Below are 15,373 nucleotides of genomic sequence, written 5' to 3'. Positions count from 1 at the left end.
GAAAAAAAAGCAAAACCTAAAATGTCCCCCCTTCCCCCAAAAAGGGCCTGAAACAAGGGGAAAGAAAATTCCCCCCAAGGTCGGGGCTTGCCTGTCAGTGCCAGGATCCCCCACAAAACCCATGCACTCAAGTACTCCACAACAAGTAAAAATAGACTCTGTCATTGTCCATGCTGGAGTGAATGACTTGAAAACCTCCCTGGACTACATGAAAAGAGACATGGAAGAGCTCTTGGATCATGTGCCCGGGGGTATGCCCCTAGCCCTGAGTAGCATCCTGCCTTCCCCAGAATGATACCACAGTATAAGGACAAAATGATTGACTTCAACAATTGGCTAAGCTTCTGGTGTCATTCAAAGGGGATCCAGTATTTTTTGCCTGGGAAGACATGATCGACAAACCACGATGCTTTGCCAGAGATGGTCTGCACCTGTCACCCTGGGATTCAGGTTACTGGCTAAAGCTCTTGCCACCCTATAGTGCCTTTTTAGGGTTCAAAGGAAAAACCACCACATAACAGATACAAGCATGCAAAATCTGAAGGTAATGCTACTCAATGCTAGAAGTCTAAACCTCAAAATGCACTCCCCAGGCACTCCTAAAAATGGAGAACATTGATATTGTGCAGTAACTGAGACCTGGTTCAAGGCCCCAGAGAGCACCCCTGCAATACCAGGCTACATTTCTTACCACATTTTTCGCCCACAAAACCAGGACGGAAACACTAAGGGGGGGGGGGTGTCCATATCCACAAGGGATATTCACACCCCCGGGCTAGTTCCCCAAAAAAAGGCATCTGAAATTCCCCGGGTGCAACAAACACTAGGAAAGCCTGCAACCAAAATGTAGCTTGCTACAGATCCCCACCATCCCCAAGATTCTCACTACCCCTTTTCTAAACATACTGGAAAATATTAAGATACAACCAAACACCCTAATACTGGGTGATTTCAACTACCCTGCCATTAATTGGGAAAACTACTGGTACCAACCCTTTTCCCAACGGTTCTTGGAATTCATAAATTCCAACCCTGGATCAACTAATCCATTGTCCCACCGGGGGCTCCAATATCCTAGACCTGGTCATTACCAACATGGGAGATAGATGCCCACACCAGTGGTCACCCCTCATTGGTCAGGTCTGACCATAAGCAAATCACCCTTGAACCCAAATCCCACCCCACCCCCAGTAAGGAAACCCCCTTAAAAATTTCCAAAGCCAACTTCATGCTACTGAAGTCAGAAGTGACAAACTTCACAACACCCAGAGGGGATCGGGAAGTTCGACTGCGAACCCTACACTAAGGCACTGTAAGCACATCCACTCGTGCATGAATCTGCCATCCCAAATAGAATCAAGATGCTTTTCCCCAAAAAAGGGAAGCCAATCTGGTGGTCCCCTGCTATAAACAAACTATACAACAGAAGGAAGAAACTGTTGCAAAAAAGAGGAAAATCCCAGGATGCAAAAAAACTCGGTAAGAAGCTGAGATCCCTCATAAAATCCGCAAAAGCTAGTTACGAAAATAAAATTGCCAAAGATTCCAAAGACAACCACAAGGCATTCTATAGTTATGTCAAGAATCTAAATGGCAATGCTCAGATCTGCTCTGAGCTACAACAGAATGGCATTAAATATACTGATCCCAAGGATATTGCCAATATCCTGGCAGATCGATTTAGTGCCAACTTCCCCCCCCCCCCTCCCTCCCCATAGGGCCCCTCTTAATACCAAAAAATTGCCAAATTCAATCACAGCCACACAGGTAGAAACACAAGACTCCAAAGCTAAGAATACAGCATCCATGGGACCAGATGACATCCCAGGCTGTGTACTACATGAACTACAAAATGAACTGGCACCTCACCTAAGTGTCATGTTTAATCATAGCCCCACCCCAGGCTTCATGCCCCCTGAGGGGGCCACAGCTACAGTTATCCCCCCACAAGGGAGGATCCCCTTGGATCCGGGAACTACCATCCCATCAGTCTGACAAGCCTGATCTGCAAGGGCATGGCGCATTATCATGGAACTTATAAACAAAGACTTTGGCAACCTTCAAACACTGGACCCCACCCAGTTTGGGTTTGTAAAGGGGGATCTTGTCTCCTGAACTGATTGACTTCTTAAAATGTCTCCAGAGCTGTGGATGGGGGAAAGGGGTCCACACAGCCTATCTGGACCTGAAGGCCCTTTTACACCATCCCCACTCTGGAATCATAGATAAACTTACTAAGCTGGGCATAAATCCCGCACTGATGGGTTGAACTGGCTTACTGACAGAACCCAGACTGTAAAAGTAACCCAAATCCAGCTCCAGACAAGTGACAAGTGGAGTACCCAGGGTTCAGTCCTGGGACCACTCTTGTTTGGCATCTATTTCCCAAGGGCCAACACAAAGGGGATCTGGCTAACAAAGTTTGCAGATGACTGCAAACTGGGAGCCATTTTTGAATCCCCAAATATGTGGATATTCTAAAAAAGGGCCTTACAGAAACAGATTGGTGCCAGAGCCATGGGCTCAAGCTTAATGCCAAGAAATGTATAGTTATCCCTTTGGGAAAAAAACATGTCCCCTGAATACCACATAGGTGGCGGGACACTAAACATAAAAGTGTGATGAAAACTTAGGGAAAAGGGTGGACATGGTCTCACTTTCGATAACCCCCCACAACAGTCAGGAAATCCTTCTATGGGCACACCTCATCACTAAGGGCTTTTCATCCAGAAAAAGGAGGTCATTGTCCCACTTTTTCACCCCTCATTAGACCCATTATGGGTATAATCCCCCATTTGGTATGTCCCTAAAAACATCTGCAACAGCTGGAAAGGCCACAGAAATACCTCACTAAAAGAATCACAGGCCTAAAGCAGATGCCTATGCTGACCGCTAAAAACTCCAGCTATACTCTGTGGCAATTCTACTCAGAGGCAATCTCTGCTTAACATACAAGGCCATGTCAAACCCTGAGCTGTTGGACTTCTGAAATCCCAACCCCTCAGAGCCACACGCCCAGGGATCTAAACCTTTCATCACAATGAAAAAAACATGGAGGGATAGGTTCCGCCCAGAGACTCCCCATACTCTGGAATAGACTGCCCATACATGCCCCAAGCCCTCATTCCCTCTTCAAAAGGAACCTTGATGTTTATGGGAGATGGGAAATTTCCCCCCCGGGGCTCAGTCCCCTGCTAGACGGGGGGCCGGGAAAAAAATTATGGGGGAAAAAATTTAAAAATTTTGGGCTACGCATGGGCCCTGGGGCCATAGCCAGTACCAACCTATAAACCCATTTTGGGTTACTTATGCAACTAGATTATAGAAACCCCCAAAAGATTTTTTTGCAATTTAATTGTACATTGGGCACATTAAAATTGGGAAAAATTTTGAAAAGATTTTTTGTGGTCTCAATATCACAAAATTATTTTTCCGTGCAAAAAAATACCCTTTGTACCCCTCCACTCATAAAACTTGAAGAGGGTAATGAGGATACAAAATTTATATATATATTTTAAAATATATGGGCTAAAAAGATGCATAGTAAAAAAAACCACAAAAAAACATCATTTCCTTTCAGTTTTAAAAAAATTTTGCTGATTTCAGTAGAGAACAGTAAAAAAATTTTTCCCAAGTGTTAAAACACCAAAGATGATTTTTAGGAAATGATCCACATTGGGGAGATTTGAATATAAAATATATTATAATATACAATTTATACATAAAAAAACATTTTTATTTTTTAAAAACAACAAAATTTCAACTTTAAAATTCTATTATTAAAATAATATAATTAATATTTTAAAACAAAAAAATAAAAATTTAAAAAAATTTTTTATCTTTACACATATTTTTAAAACAACTCTATTATATATCAATTTAAAAAAAAAACAATTTAAAAAACAAAAAAAAAAAAAAAAAAAAAAAAAAAAAAAAAAAAAAAAAACAAAAAAAAAAAAAAAGAAAAAAAAAAAAGAAAAAAAAAAAGGGGAAAAAAAAAAAAAAAAAAAAGAGAAAAAAAAAAAAAAAAAAAAAAAAAAAAAAAAAAAAAAAAAAAAAAAAAAAAAAAAAAAAAAAAAAAAAAAAAAAAAAAAGAAAAAAAAAAAAAAAAAAAAAAGAAAAAAAAAAAAAAAAAAAAAAAAAAAAAAAAAAAAAAAAAAAAAAAAAAAAAAAAAGAAAAAAAAAAAAAAAAAAAACCCAAAAAAAAAAAAAAAAAAAAAAAAAAAAAAAAAAAAAAAAAAAACAAAAAAAAAAACAAAAAAAAAAAAAAAATTTTTTAAAAAATTTTTTCTAAAAAAATTTTTTTTAAAAAAAAAAAAAATAAAAAAAAAAAAAAAAAAAAAAAAAGAAAAAAAAAAAAAAAAAAAAAAAAAAAAAAAAAAAAAAAGAAAAAAAAAAAAAAAAAAAAAAAAAAAAAAAAAAAAAAAAAAAAAAAAAAAAAAAAAAAAAAAAAAACAAAAAAAAAAAAAAAAAAAAAAAAAAAAAAAAAAAAAAAAAAAAAAAAAAAAGGGGAAGGAATTTAAAAAGGGGAAAGGGGAGAAAAGAGGGGGGGTTTTTTTAAAATTTTTTTATTGGGAGGGAAAAAGAGAAAGGAAAAAAAGAAAAGAAAAAGAAGAAAAAAATTTTTATTTTTAAAAAAAAAAGAAATTTGAAAAAAAAAAAAAAAAAAAAAAAAAAAAAAAGAAAAAAAAAAAAAAAAAAAAAAAAAAAATATAAATAACAAAATAAAAAAATAAGAAAGAAAAAAAAGGAAAAAAAAAAATAAAAAAAAAAAAAAATATAAAAAAAAAAAAAAAAAAAAAAAACAAAAAAAAAAAAAAAAGAAAAAAAAAAAAAAAAAAATTTTTTAAATAAAAATAAAAAAAAAAAAAAAAAAAAAAAAAAAAAAAAAAAAAAAAAAAGAAAAAAAAAAAGGGGAAAAAGAGGGGAAAAAAAGGGAAAAAAAAAAAAAACCAAAAAACACCACAAAAAAAGAAAAAAGGGTTTTTTTTTTTTTTTGGGGGGGGAAGGGGGGGGAAAAAAAAACAAAAAAAAAAAAAAAAAAAAAAGAAAAATATATACAAGGAAAACATAGAATACAAAAATTACATATATATATATATAAATTTTTAAATAATATTTTTATATAACAAAAATATAATATATATACCAATATATATTTATTTTTTTATATATATATATACATATATAATATTATATTTTATAATAATATCATATTAATAATATTTTTTAATTTTTTATAATTTTTTTTTAAAAATAATATTATATATTTTATATATATAAATATATATATATATATATAATTAAATTTTTAAAAATTTTTTATATATTTTATATATATATATATTATTTTTATATTTATATATATTTTATATATATATATATATATAAAAATATATACATATATATTTTTTTATATATATATAAAAATATATATATTTTATATATATATATATATATATATATATAAAATATATATAAATTATTTTTTTTTATATATATATATATAATATTTATATAATATATTTATTTATTTAAAAAATTTTATTTAAAAAATATATATTATATATATTATATAAAAAAATATTTTTAAATTTTTTATATATATTATATATAATATATATATATATAATATATATATAATATAAAAAAATATATATATATTTTTTAAAAATATAATTTATAATATATATATATATAAAAAAAAATATATAATAAAAAAAAAAATAAAAAAAAAAAGAAAAATAAAAAAAAAAAAAATAAAATTTAAAAAAAAAAAAAAAAAAATAAAAAAAAAAAAAAAAAAAAAAAAAAAAAAAAAAAAAAAAAAAAAAAAAAAAAAAAAAAAAAAAAAAAATAAAAAAAAACAAAAAAAAAAAAAAAAAAAAAAAAAAAAAAAAAAAAAAAAAAAAAAAAAAAAAAGAAAAAAAAAAAAAAAAAAAAAATAAAAAAAAAAAAAAAAAAAAAAAAAATAAAAAAAAAAAAAAAAAAAAAACAAAAATTCTTAAAAAATAAAAAACAAAAAAAAACAAAAGAAAAAAAAAAGGGAAAAAAAAAAAAAAAAAACAAGAAAAAAAAATAAATAAAAATAAAATAACCAAAATAAAATAAATATAAAAAAAAAATAAAAAATTTTAAAAAAACAAAACATTAAAAATAAAAAAAAATAAAAAAATTTAAAACATAAATATATACAATAAAAAAACTAAATTTTTAAAAAAGCCCATCTTAAGCCATAAAAATTAAAAAAAAAATATAAAATAACAAAATCCTTGAAAGGTAAGACACCTTTGATCATTATGGCAAGTAAAAACTAAGAGCTCTTATAAAATCATCCAAGGCAAATTTTTGAGAGAAAAAATAAGCCAAGGACTCAAAAAGACAATCATAAGGCCTTCTTTAGCTATGCAGCTAGAAACCTAGGAGGAAACTCCCAGATATGCTCAGAATTAGTTCAAAATGATGTAGAAGATTACTGAACCTACACACATTGCCAACATACTGGCTGCTGACAGGTTCAGTGCAAACTTCTCCCCCCCCCCCCAAAAGGAGAGATATCTATACCAGAGGATTGTAGCCCCAAACATCTCCAGCACGCCCAGGTGGGAACTGCTCTCTCAAGGCAAAAACACAGCATCCATGGGACGGATGGTGTCCCCGGCTGTGTAGCTTCATGAACTCAATGAGAATTAAACCGCGGAAAGTTAGGACAGCTGTTTAATCTTAGCCTCACCTCAGGATGGCCGCAATTGTATCAAGGGAGGCGGCACACGCGACTGACCTAATGGTCCCCACTTCACAAAGGCTGCGGGTAGTGCCTCCACCTCGACCCTGGAAATTACCGGCCCATTAGCTTGACAAGCCTTATCTGCAAAGCAAAAGCCATGGAGAGGATCATAATGGAACTCAAAAATAAAAGACATAGGGGAACTTGCAGACTTTGGATCCAACCCAGTTTGGCTTTGTCAAAGGCAGATCATACCTTTTAAAGCTTGGTTGACTTTTTCGAGACAGTCACCACAGGCCATTGATGAGGAAAGGAGCAGTCCACAGCCTCTACCTCGACCATGGCCAAGTGCCAGCCAGAGCACAATACCCACTTTGGGTATCATGCAAGAAAAACTCATCAGCTTGAATGTAAACCCATACATCACAAGATGGGTTGCAAACTGGCTAAGTGACAGAACCCACAGGGTCAGAGTTGCTGGAGCTATGTCAGACTCAAAGCCTGTCACAAGTGGTGTCCCACAGGGCTCAGATCTGGGTCCACTCTTGTTCGGCATCTACTTTTCTGAAGTACAAGCAAACACAGAAGGGTTATGGCTGACAAAGTTTGCAGATGACTGCAAACTGGGCACCATAGTCGAAAACACATCTGAAGCACAGATATCCTTCAGAAGCGGCCTCACAGAAATGGATAACTGGTGCCAGAGCCATGGCTCCCTAAAGTTAAGCGCCAAGAAATGCATAGTCATACCCTTCGGGAAAAACAAGGTTACCTAGCTACCATATAGGTGGCAATCCACTGAGCACAGAAGAAGTCATCAGGGATCTGGGGACCCAGGTTGACAGTAGCCTTTCGTTTGACACTCATGTTGCCAAAGTAGTTAGGAAAACCTTCTACATTGCCCACCTGATCATGAAGGGATTCACATCTAGATCAAGGGAGGTCATCGTCCCCCTGTACTCATCACTCATTAGACCTATGATTGAGTACAATGCCCCATTCGGAATGTATCTGACCAGACACCTGCAGTGCAGCTGGAAAAGGCCCCAAAAGTTCCTCACCAAAAAGGATAGGGTCTCAAAAATATATGTCTTATGCTGCCCTACTGAAAGAACTCCAGCTCTATTCAGTCTCATACCGCTTGCTCAGAGGTGACCTGTGCCTGACATATAAGGCCATGTCAAACCCAGATTTGATGAATATGCTTCACCTCAAAAAATCTAGATCCCTCAGAACCACAAGGGCGGGAGACTTAAACCTTGACACGGTTATTAATAGAACGTGCTGGAGGGACAGATTCATCACCCAGAGACTCCCTATGCTGTGGAACAAAATCCTGGTACATGTGAGGCAGAGCACCTCGCTGGCCTTGTTCAAGAGGAATCTTGACCAATGGATGGGAGATCGCAGATATACCCTAGGGATTACTTCAGTGTCACTGCTTGACAGAGGCACAGCAAAATAATAGGCATAGTTTTTATTCAAACTAAAGGGGTGGTGAAAGCCACATAACTATGGGCTAGGCTTATAAATGCCCTTGGGCAGATAGCCTAGTCCTATGAACATATATACATGCACACATATATATATATATATATATATATATATATATATATGGGTTCATATGAAAAGATCGACAACTTGAAATTTCAAACTGACTTCACCGACAACACAAATCACGGACGTTTCGAGGGTAAGGGATAATTCGCTACTCATGCCTACCATGGTAGCATAACACTGCCACACTTACTAAAACCATGGTAGGCATGAGTAGCGAATTTACATGCATATATACCCACACACACACACACATACCTGCATGTGTTTTGTGCACAAAACTCATTTTGCTAAATTTCTGGACCAGGTCCTTAATTCTGAAGGCAAACTTGTCAAGATTATGCGCTTGACTATGCCTCTTCAGTTTCCAACTTCTTTCCCTTACAATCTTCAGTTTGCTGTTGTGATGGCTTACTCCCATACCTCTCAACTGCCCATACATTTGAGTTACAGCCTTTATATCCTTAAAAAAATGCATTCCAACACAAATTGTGTTACTCTAGCAACTTTCTAATTTTAAAAGAGCAATATTTTAAATATGTTTCTGTTTTTGGGCCTTTGTCCCTCCATTACGTTGGGCCTTGTCCAGCTTATTTGCGCTAAGAGGTTGAGATCTACCCCCATCCCCATCTAAATATAGAGACAAGATGATCAGCTTTAATAATTGGCTTAAACTCTGATGTCATTCAAAGGGGATCCAATGTCTGTCTGCCTGGGATGACATGCTGGACAAGCCACGCTGCTTGAGGGACGGCTTGCACCTGTCACCCCTGGGCTTCCGGATATTGGCAAAGGCTCTTGCCACCCCCATAGTGTCTTTTTTAGGCAAAGCTCAAATTCTAAACCTACCACCCTAGAACATAAAAAAGGAAAAAAACTAAGGGTAATGCTGCTCAATGCCAGAAGTCTCAATCTCAAGATGCACGCACTCGAGGCCCTTCTCAGTATGGAGAACATCGATGTCTGTGTTGTGACTGAAACCTGGTTCAAGGCTCCGAGAGCACCCCGCACTAACAGGTTTTACCTCATATCATGCGTTCCGGCCCCAAAATCCGGACAACACCAAGAAAGGAGGGGGGGGGTGTCTATATTCATCAAGGACACCCACACCTCAAGGTTGGTGGCAACGCACGATGCATCGGAGACCATCCAGGTGCAATTAACCATAGGCAAGACTGCTCTGCAATTTGTAGCATGTTACAGGCCACCTCAAATAGCTTTCCTGAAAACACTGGAGGGGATAAATGTATCTCCAAACACCATCATACTAGGTGACTTCAACTACCCGAATATAGACTGGGATCACTACTCAAGCCCCAACACTCTAGCCCAAAGGTTCCTAGAGTTCATAAACTCAAATGCCATGGAACAACTAGTCACCATCCCCACAAGAGGAGAAAACATACTAGATCTCATCATCACGAACATGGGGTCACAATGTTCAACACCGGAAGTATACCCCTTACTGGTGAGATCAGACCATAAACTAATCTCACTGGAAGTCCACATCCCGCCCCCACCCAAGATAAAAAAGACCACAGTGAAGAACTTTTCAAAAGCCGACTTCACAATTCTAAAGACTGGTGTGGTCTCTTTTAAGGCCCCCGAGCCTGCGGAAACCATTACTCAAGCCGCTGAATCACTTACAAATGCCTTCTACCAGCACCTACAGGACTGCATGGATCAGGCAATCCCAAACAAAACAAAGACTCTTTGTACCAAAGGCAAGCGTCCAGTCTGGTGGACCCCAGCCATAAACAAGCTATACATCAAAAGGAGGAAGCTACTACAAGATAGAGCAAAATCCTTAAAAGGGAAGACACCTTTGATCATTATAAGTAAAAAACTAAGATCTCTCATAAAATCATCCAAGGCAAATTTTGAGAGAAAAGTCGCTAAGGACTCAAAAGACCATCATAAGGCCTTCTTTAGCTATGTTAGAAACCTGGGAGGAAACTCCCAGATATGCTCAGAATTAGTTCAAAATGATGTAAAAATTACTGAACCTACAGACATTGCCAACATATTGGCTGACAGGTTCAGTGCAAACTTCTCCACCCCTCCCCCCCAAAAGGTGAGCTATCTATACCAGAGGATTGTAGCCCCCAAACAGCTCCAACGCCAGGTGAGAACTGCTCTCTACAAGGCAAAAAACACAGCATCCATGGGACCAGATGGTGTCCCCGGTTGTGTGCTCCACGAACTCAATGAGGAATTAAACCCGCAGTTAGGGCAGCTGTTTAATCTTAGCCTCACCTCAGGATACGTGCCCAAGGAGTGGCGTACGGCAACTGTGGTCCCACTTCACAAAGGCGGTGCCTCCACCGACCCTGGAATTAATTACCCATCAGCTTGACAAGCCTGATCTGCAAAGCTATGGAGAGGATCATAATGGAACTCATAAATAAAGACATAGGGGACTTGCAGACTTTGGATCCGACCCAGTTTGGCTTTGTCAAAGGCAGATCATGCCTTTTAAACTTGGTTGACTTATTCGAAACAGTCACCAAGGCCATTGATGAGGGAAAGGCAGTCCACACAGCCTACCTTGACCTGGCAAAGGATTTTGACACAATACCCCACTCAGGTATCACTGAAAAACTCATCAGCTTAAATGTAAACCCATACGTCACAAGATGGGTTGCAAACTGGCTAAGTGACAGAACCCACAGGATCAGAGTTGCTGGCGCCATGTCAGACTCAAAGCCTGTCACAAGTGGTGTCCCACAGGGCTCAGTGCTGGGCCCACTCCTGTTCGGCATCTACTTTTCAGAAGTACAACCAAACACAGGAGGATTATGGCTGACAAAATTTGCAGATGACTGCAAACTAGGCGCCATAGTTGAGAACACATCTGACACAGATATCCTTCAGAAGGGTCTTATAGAAACGGATAACTGGTGCCAAAGCCATGGCCTAAAGTTAAACGCCAAAAAATGCGTAGTCATACCCTTCGGGAAAAACAAGGTTACCCCTAGCTACCATATAGGCGGCAACCCACTAAGCACAGAAGAGGTTATCAGGGATCTGGGGACCCAGGTTGACAGTAACCTTTCGTTTGACACTCACGTTGCCAAAGTAGTTAGGAAGACCTTCTACATTGCCCACCTGATCATGAAGGGATTCACATCTAGATCAAGGGAGGTCATCGTCCCCCTGTACTCATCAGACCAATGATTGAGTACAATGCCCCATTCGGAATGTATCTGACACGACACCTGCAGCAACTGGAAAGGCCCCAAAAGTTCCTCACCAAAAGGATAAAGGGTCTCAAAAATATGTCCTATGCTGCCCGACTGAAGGAACTCCAGCTCTATTCAGTCGCCACCGCCTGCTGAGAGGTGACCTGTGCCTGACATACAAGGCCATGTCCAACCCAGAATTGATGAACATGCTTCACCTCAAAAAATGTAGATCCCGCTGAACTACAAGGGCGGGAGACTTAAACCTGGACACGGTTATTAATAGGACGTGCTGGAGGGACAGATTCATCACCCAGAGACTCCCTATGCTGTGGAACAAAATCCCGGTACATGTGAGGCAGAGCACCTCGCTGGCTTTGTTCAAGAGAAATCTTGACCAATGGATGGGAGATCGCAGATATACCCCAGGGATTATCTCAGTGCCACTGCTTGACAGAGGCACAGCAAAATAATGGGCATAGTATCCGCCAAACTAAAGGGGTGGCGAAAGCCACAAAACTCTGGCCTAGGCTTATAAATGCACTTGGGCAGATAGCCTAGTATGAACCCATGAACCTATAAATTCTAAACTTCCTCTGCCGATGCACTTTTTCTACACGAGTGTAAAATTAATGAAATGGAATTTAATTAAGGTTGCCCTCGACGATTAAGACTGAGCACAACTTGCTAAAGCTAAAAAGTTCCTTGCAACTATAATAAAAATAATGGGACACCGTCCACTACATTACCTCTGTAGCTACCGAAACGTACCACTGTCAGTGTTAGTTAAGACAGCAGCCATGTTAGCCTCACATTTTTAAGAGACTGTCTGTGAGAAACATTTTTTTTGGAGGGGAGGTTGTGCCCCCAGCCTCCACATTTTTAGTCTTTATATACACAGAAAGAGAGAGATGTATAGTGTGCATATACTCTTTATTAATGCAAGCGTTATTAATGGACTTATTTGTTCTATCCACTGCGCCCCCAGGACAAAACACGGAAACACAGCACATATAAAAACTTGCACTAAGGCGGTTACCGATCACTATCCGCTCGAGAGTTTCATAAGTTTCTACAATACATATTCTGTTGAAAATGTACTATTACGCTCTGGTTTGAGTAAGTGGTTACTCTGCAACCGCTGTCAAATGCTTTGTTTAACAAAACAAGTAGTACGAGAACCGTCATCGATAATAAAAATCCATACAGTTACAGTACCGTTTTTTTACTTCACAAAATGTACCCTATGTTTCAAGTACTGTAGCAATAACTGAGTGCTCTTGATTTGAGACCTTCGTTCCCAATTATTTTTCTTTTTGGCTTTGTCTCCGATTCTAGAATTAAGACGTTAAGGGGTAACAGCGTAATCGTTTGTTAACAACAAATAACCTTTTCATTTTTAAATCATCACCGATTATGTCCGTGTAGAATAGTAATAACAAACAGCTCAATGATCCGTAAACTCGCTTCCTCGCATACCTTTCAACCTCTTAAAGCAAAACATCTGGACAAAAACATAAATAAAAGTGGGACAAAGGCCCCAAAACAGGGACACTTTTTAAATATTATTCTTACGAACTTAGAAAGTTGATAGAATAACATGTTTTGTATTACCATGACATTAATGTCGATCTTCAATCTTTAATGATTTGCCAGAAAACCTCAGTTTTATGAAAAATAGACTAAACCATGAATCAAAAATCAGGAACATCCTGCAAACATCTATACAGTTGAGAAGTATAGTCTCTTATGGTTTCATTTTATAACCAGTGACGTCCAAAGTCCTCCACCAACCACCGTGTTCCAAGTTGCCGTGTAGGGTTAGAGTGGAAAGGTCAAAGTGGAAGATGGCGACTTGCCCAGTTGAGGTGTTGGCACTTGTGAATGGGAAGCCAAATGTCATTTATGTGCGGAATTGGAATGTGTGGTGTGCGGTAGTACTTCGGTGTGCATGAGTCGAGCCATGGCTGGGTTGTTTGAGTTGCTGTGGCGCGTTCTCCATGCTGTGCTTTGCGTTCAGCGGGTATTACTATGTTGGATCCGAACACGGATCTGGAACGGTTATTGGCGCATCGTACACCGGGCTCTGGCTGCGGTCCTAATGCCTGCCGGCTTCGCTTTTCAGAGCCCCGGGAATGTCAGAAAAAATCGTTTAGGAAAAGGAGGTAGTAGCAGTCGACATGTACGGTGGAGAACGGATGGGCGATCTTTGCAGAAACTTCCTTTGCACTTAGGCTTGCTGGTTGCTGACGAGGAACCAAGCTATACTGACATTGCGAATGTTGTGGTATGGTGTATGGCCGTGGGAATTTCTTATGTCAGTGTATATGATAGTCAAGGTGAGAAATAGTGACTCTCTTTTTTTTTAAATCGTTGTAAATTATATGTTAGCGAAGAATGTTTGGAGAATTGTGCATGGAATACAATGAGGACTTCTGATGTGTGGTCACTTTTTTATATTTTTTAGAAATTCCCTGAGCAGATTCATTCTTAACAGAAATGTTTTTTGGAATTTACAGAGTTTTTTTCTGCCACATCTTAGTAAATTGTGCTTTTTTGTATTACATCTTTTGCTCTTTTTATTGTGTCCATACCAGTTTAATACCAGAGTGTTTGTTTAATTTATTGATCAGTTAATTCAATTTTGGTTCACTGGCTAAGCTGCGCTTTGGCGTTTCAGGTGAATTTAGACACGGTTGCTCGGTTGTCCATAATTGCTTAAACAGTTTAGGGTTTTTTACCTCATAAATTGTGGTTGGTTCCTTATAGCTTTTGTGGAAAATGAAAGGCATTTGAATTTTCAAACTTCATATTTTTCTAGTACTCTTTTAAAGTTTATGACGTTAATATTTGTAACATTTGTCCCACATTGTATTTGTCTTTTTTAGAATTCTTTCGTTGAGAGGTATAAGTGGAGGTGATCTAACGGTACTTTGCGGACCGAGAAGGGGATGTTTTTTTGTGTTCGGTGTTTTAGCCGAACCACATCCTAATTTATACGATCCTCTTAAAATATGCTATTTATTAGTAGGGCTTGACTTTGCACTGGGTGAGCAAAATGTAAATAATAAATGTGATGTCTACAAGTCCTGACCCCCTCGCCTAACGCACAGCTGATGTGTATTGTTAAAGGTTTGCCTTTTCGTTGACAAATTAGGACATTGTTTTCTTGTGAGTGTTTTCAGTTGGAGTTGCACTGTTTGGAAATATTGCAGTCGTGGGTAGCCGCGAACATCCGCTTGTGATATGCAAGTTGTTTTTTATTTCCGTTTTATTATATGACACTTTTTTGTGAAGTGAATCTGTTAGTTGAAGTGACTTTCATGCCTTGGTTTGTAAGCCAGGAAGATAATAAAAGATAAGGGGCGCTTCATGAATACAGAGTGTTTGGAGCTGAACACTTCTTCTTTTTAAATGTAATCGATTCCCTTAGTTGTCAGGACAAAATATACACGTTTCTGCAGCCATTATCCTGAAAATGTTGACACATCGTGTCAAGTAGGAATCTCATCGTAGAACATCCGTCTGGATGCTGAACGATCACAATAGCAGGTTTTGTTGTATAGTTGCCAACCTCTTTATTGATGAGCAATTTAAGGATTGGGAACGTACCTCTCAACTGTACAGATTTTTGGTTCATATTTTTGGTCCATTTTTCAGGAAATTGCGGTTATCTGGGAAATTAGTGGCAAACCATTAAAGTTAGAAAATGACAGACATTTGAGTTTTAGAATTCATACCTGTCAGAAAAATTATGCTAATGCAAAACCTGTTCTAACAACTAAGTTTGTAAGAACAATATTTAAAAATTGTCTTATGGCTTTGTCCAGATTTCTTGATAAATGATGAGAAGTAGCTCTCACATGTGCCCCTGGAGCAGCAATTTTGGCCCTGATTTTTTTCTACA

The 15,373-nt window shown here is 37.4% G+C and overlaps 1 protein-coding gene across 3 annotated transcripts in view; it reads left to right on the top strand.

The window, feature by feature from the left end:
* Positions 1–13,281: 13,281 nt before the first annotated feature.
* Positions 13,282–15,373, top strand: part of NUS1 (NUS1 dehydrodolichyl diphosphate synthase subunit) — a 386,183-nt gene continuing 384,091 nt past the window's right edge. For 2 of the 3 annotated variants that reach the window (XM_044074346.1, XM_044074329.1), the window contains exon 1: positions 13,282–13,805. In XM_044074346.1, the coding sequence (XP_043930281.1) occupies positions 13,418–13,805 (388 nt within the window). In that variant the 5' untranslated portion in view covers positions 13,282–13,417. The remainder of the gene's footprint in view (positions 13,806–15,373) is intronic. The other variant, XM_044074336.1, reaches the window with a different exon arrangement.

Source organism: Protopterus annectens, chromosome 1.part1, assembly GCF_019279795.1.
Source record: "Protopterus annectens isolate FY-2018-M chromosome 1.part1, PAN1.0, whole genome shotgun sequence".
In the NCBI taxonomy this organism is placed as follows: Eukaryota; Metazoa; Chordata; order Ceratodontiformes; family Protopteridae; genus Protopterus; species Protopterus annectens.
Note: the sequence above shows the minus strand (reverse complement) of the source record. Positions and strands in the feature narration are given on the sequence as shown.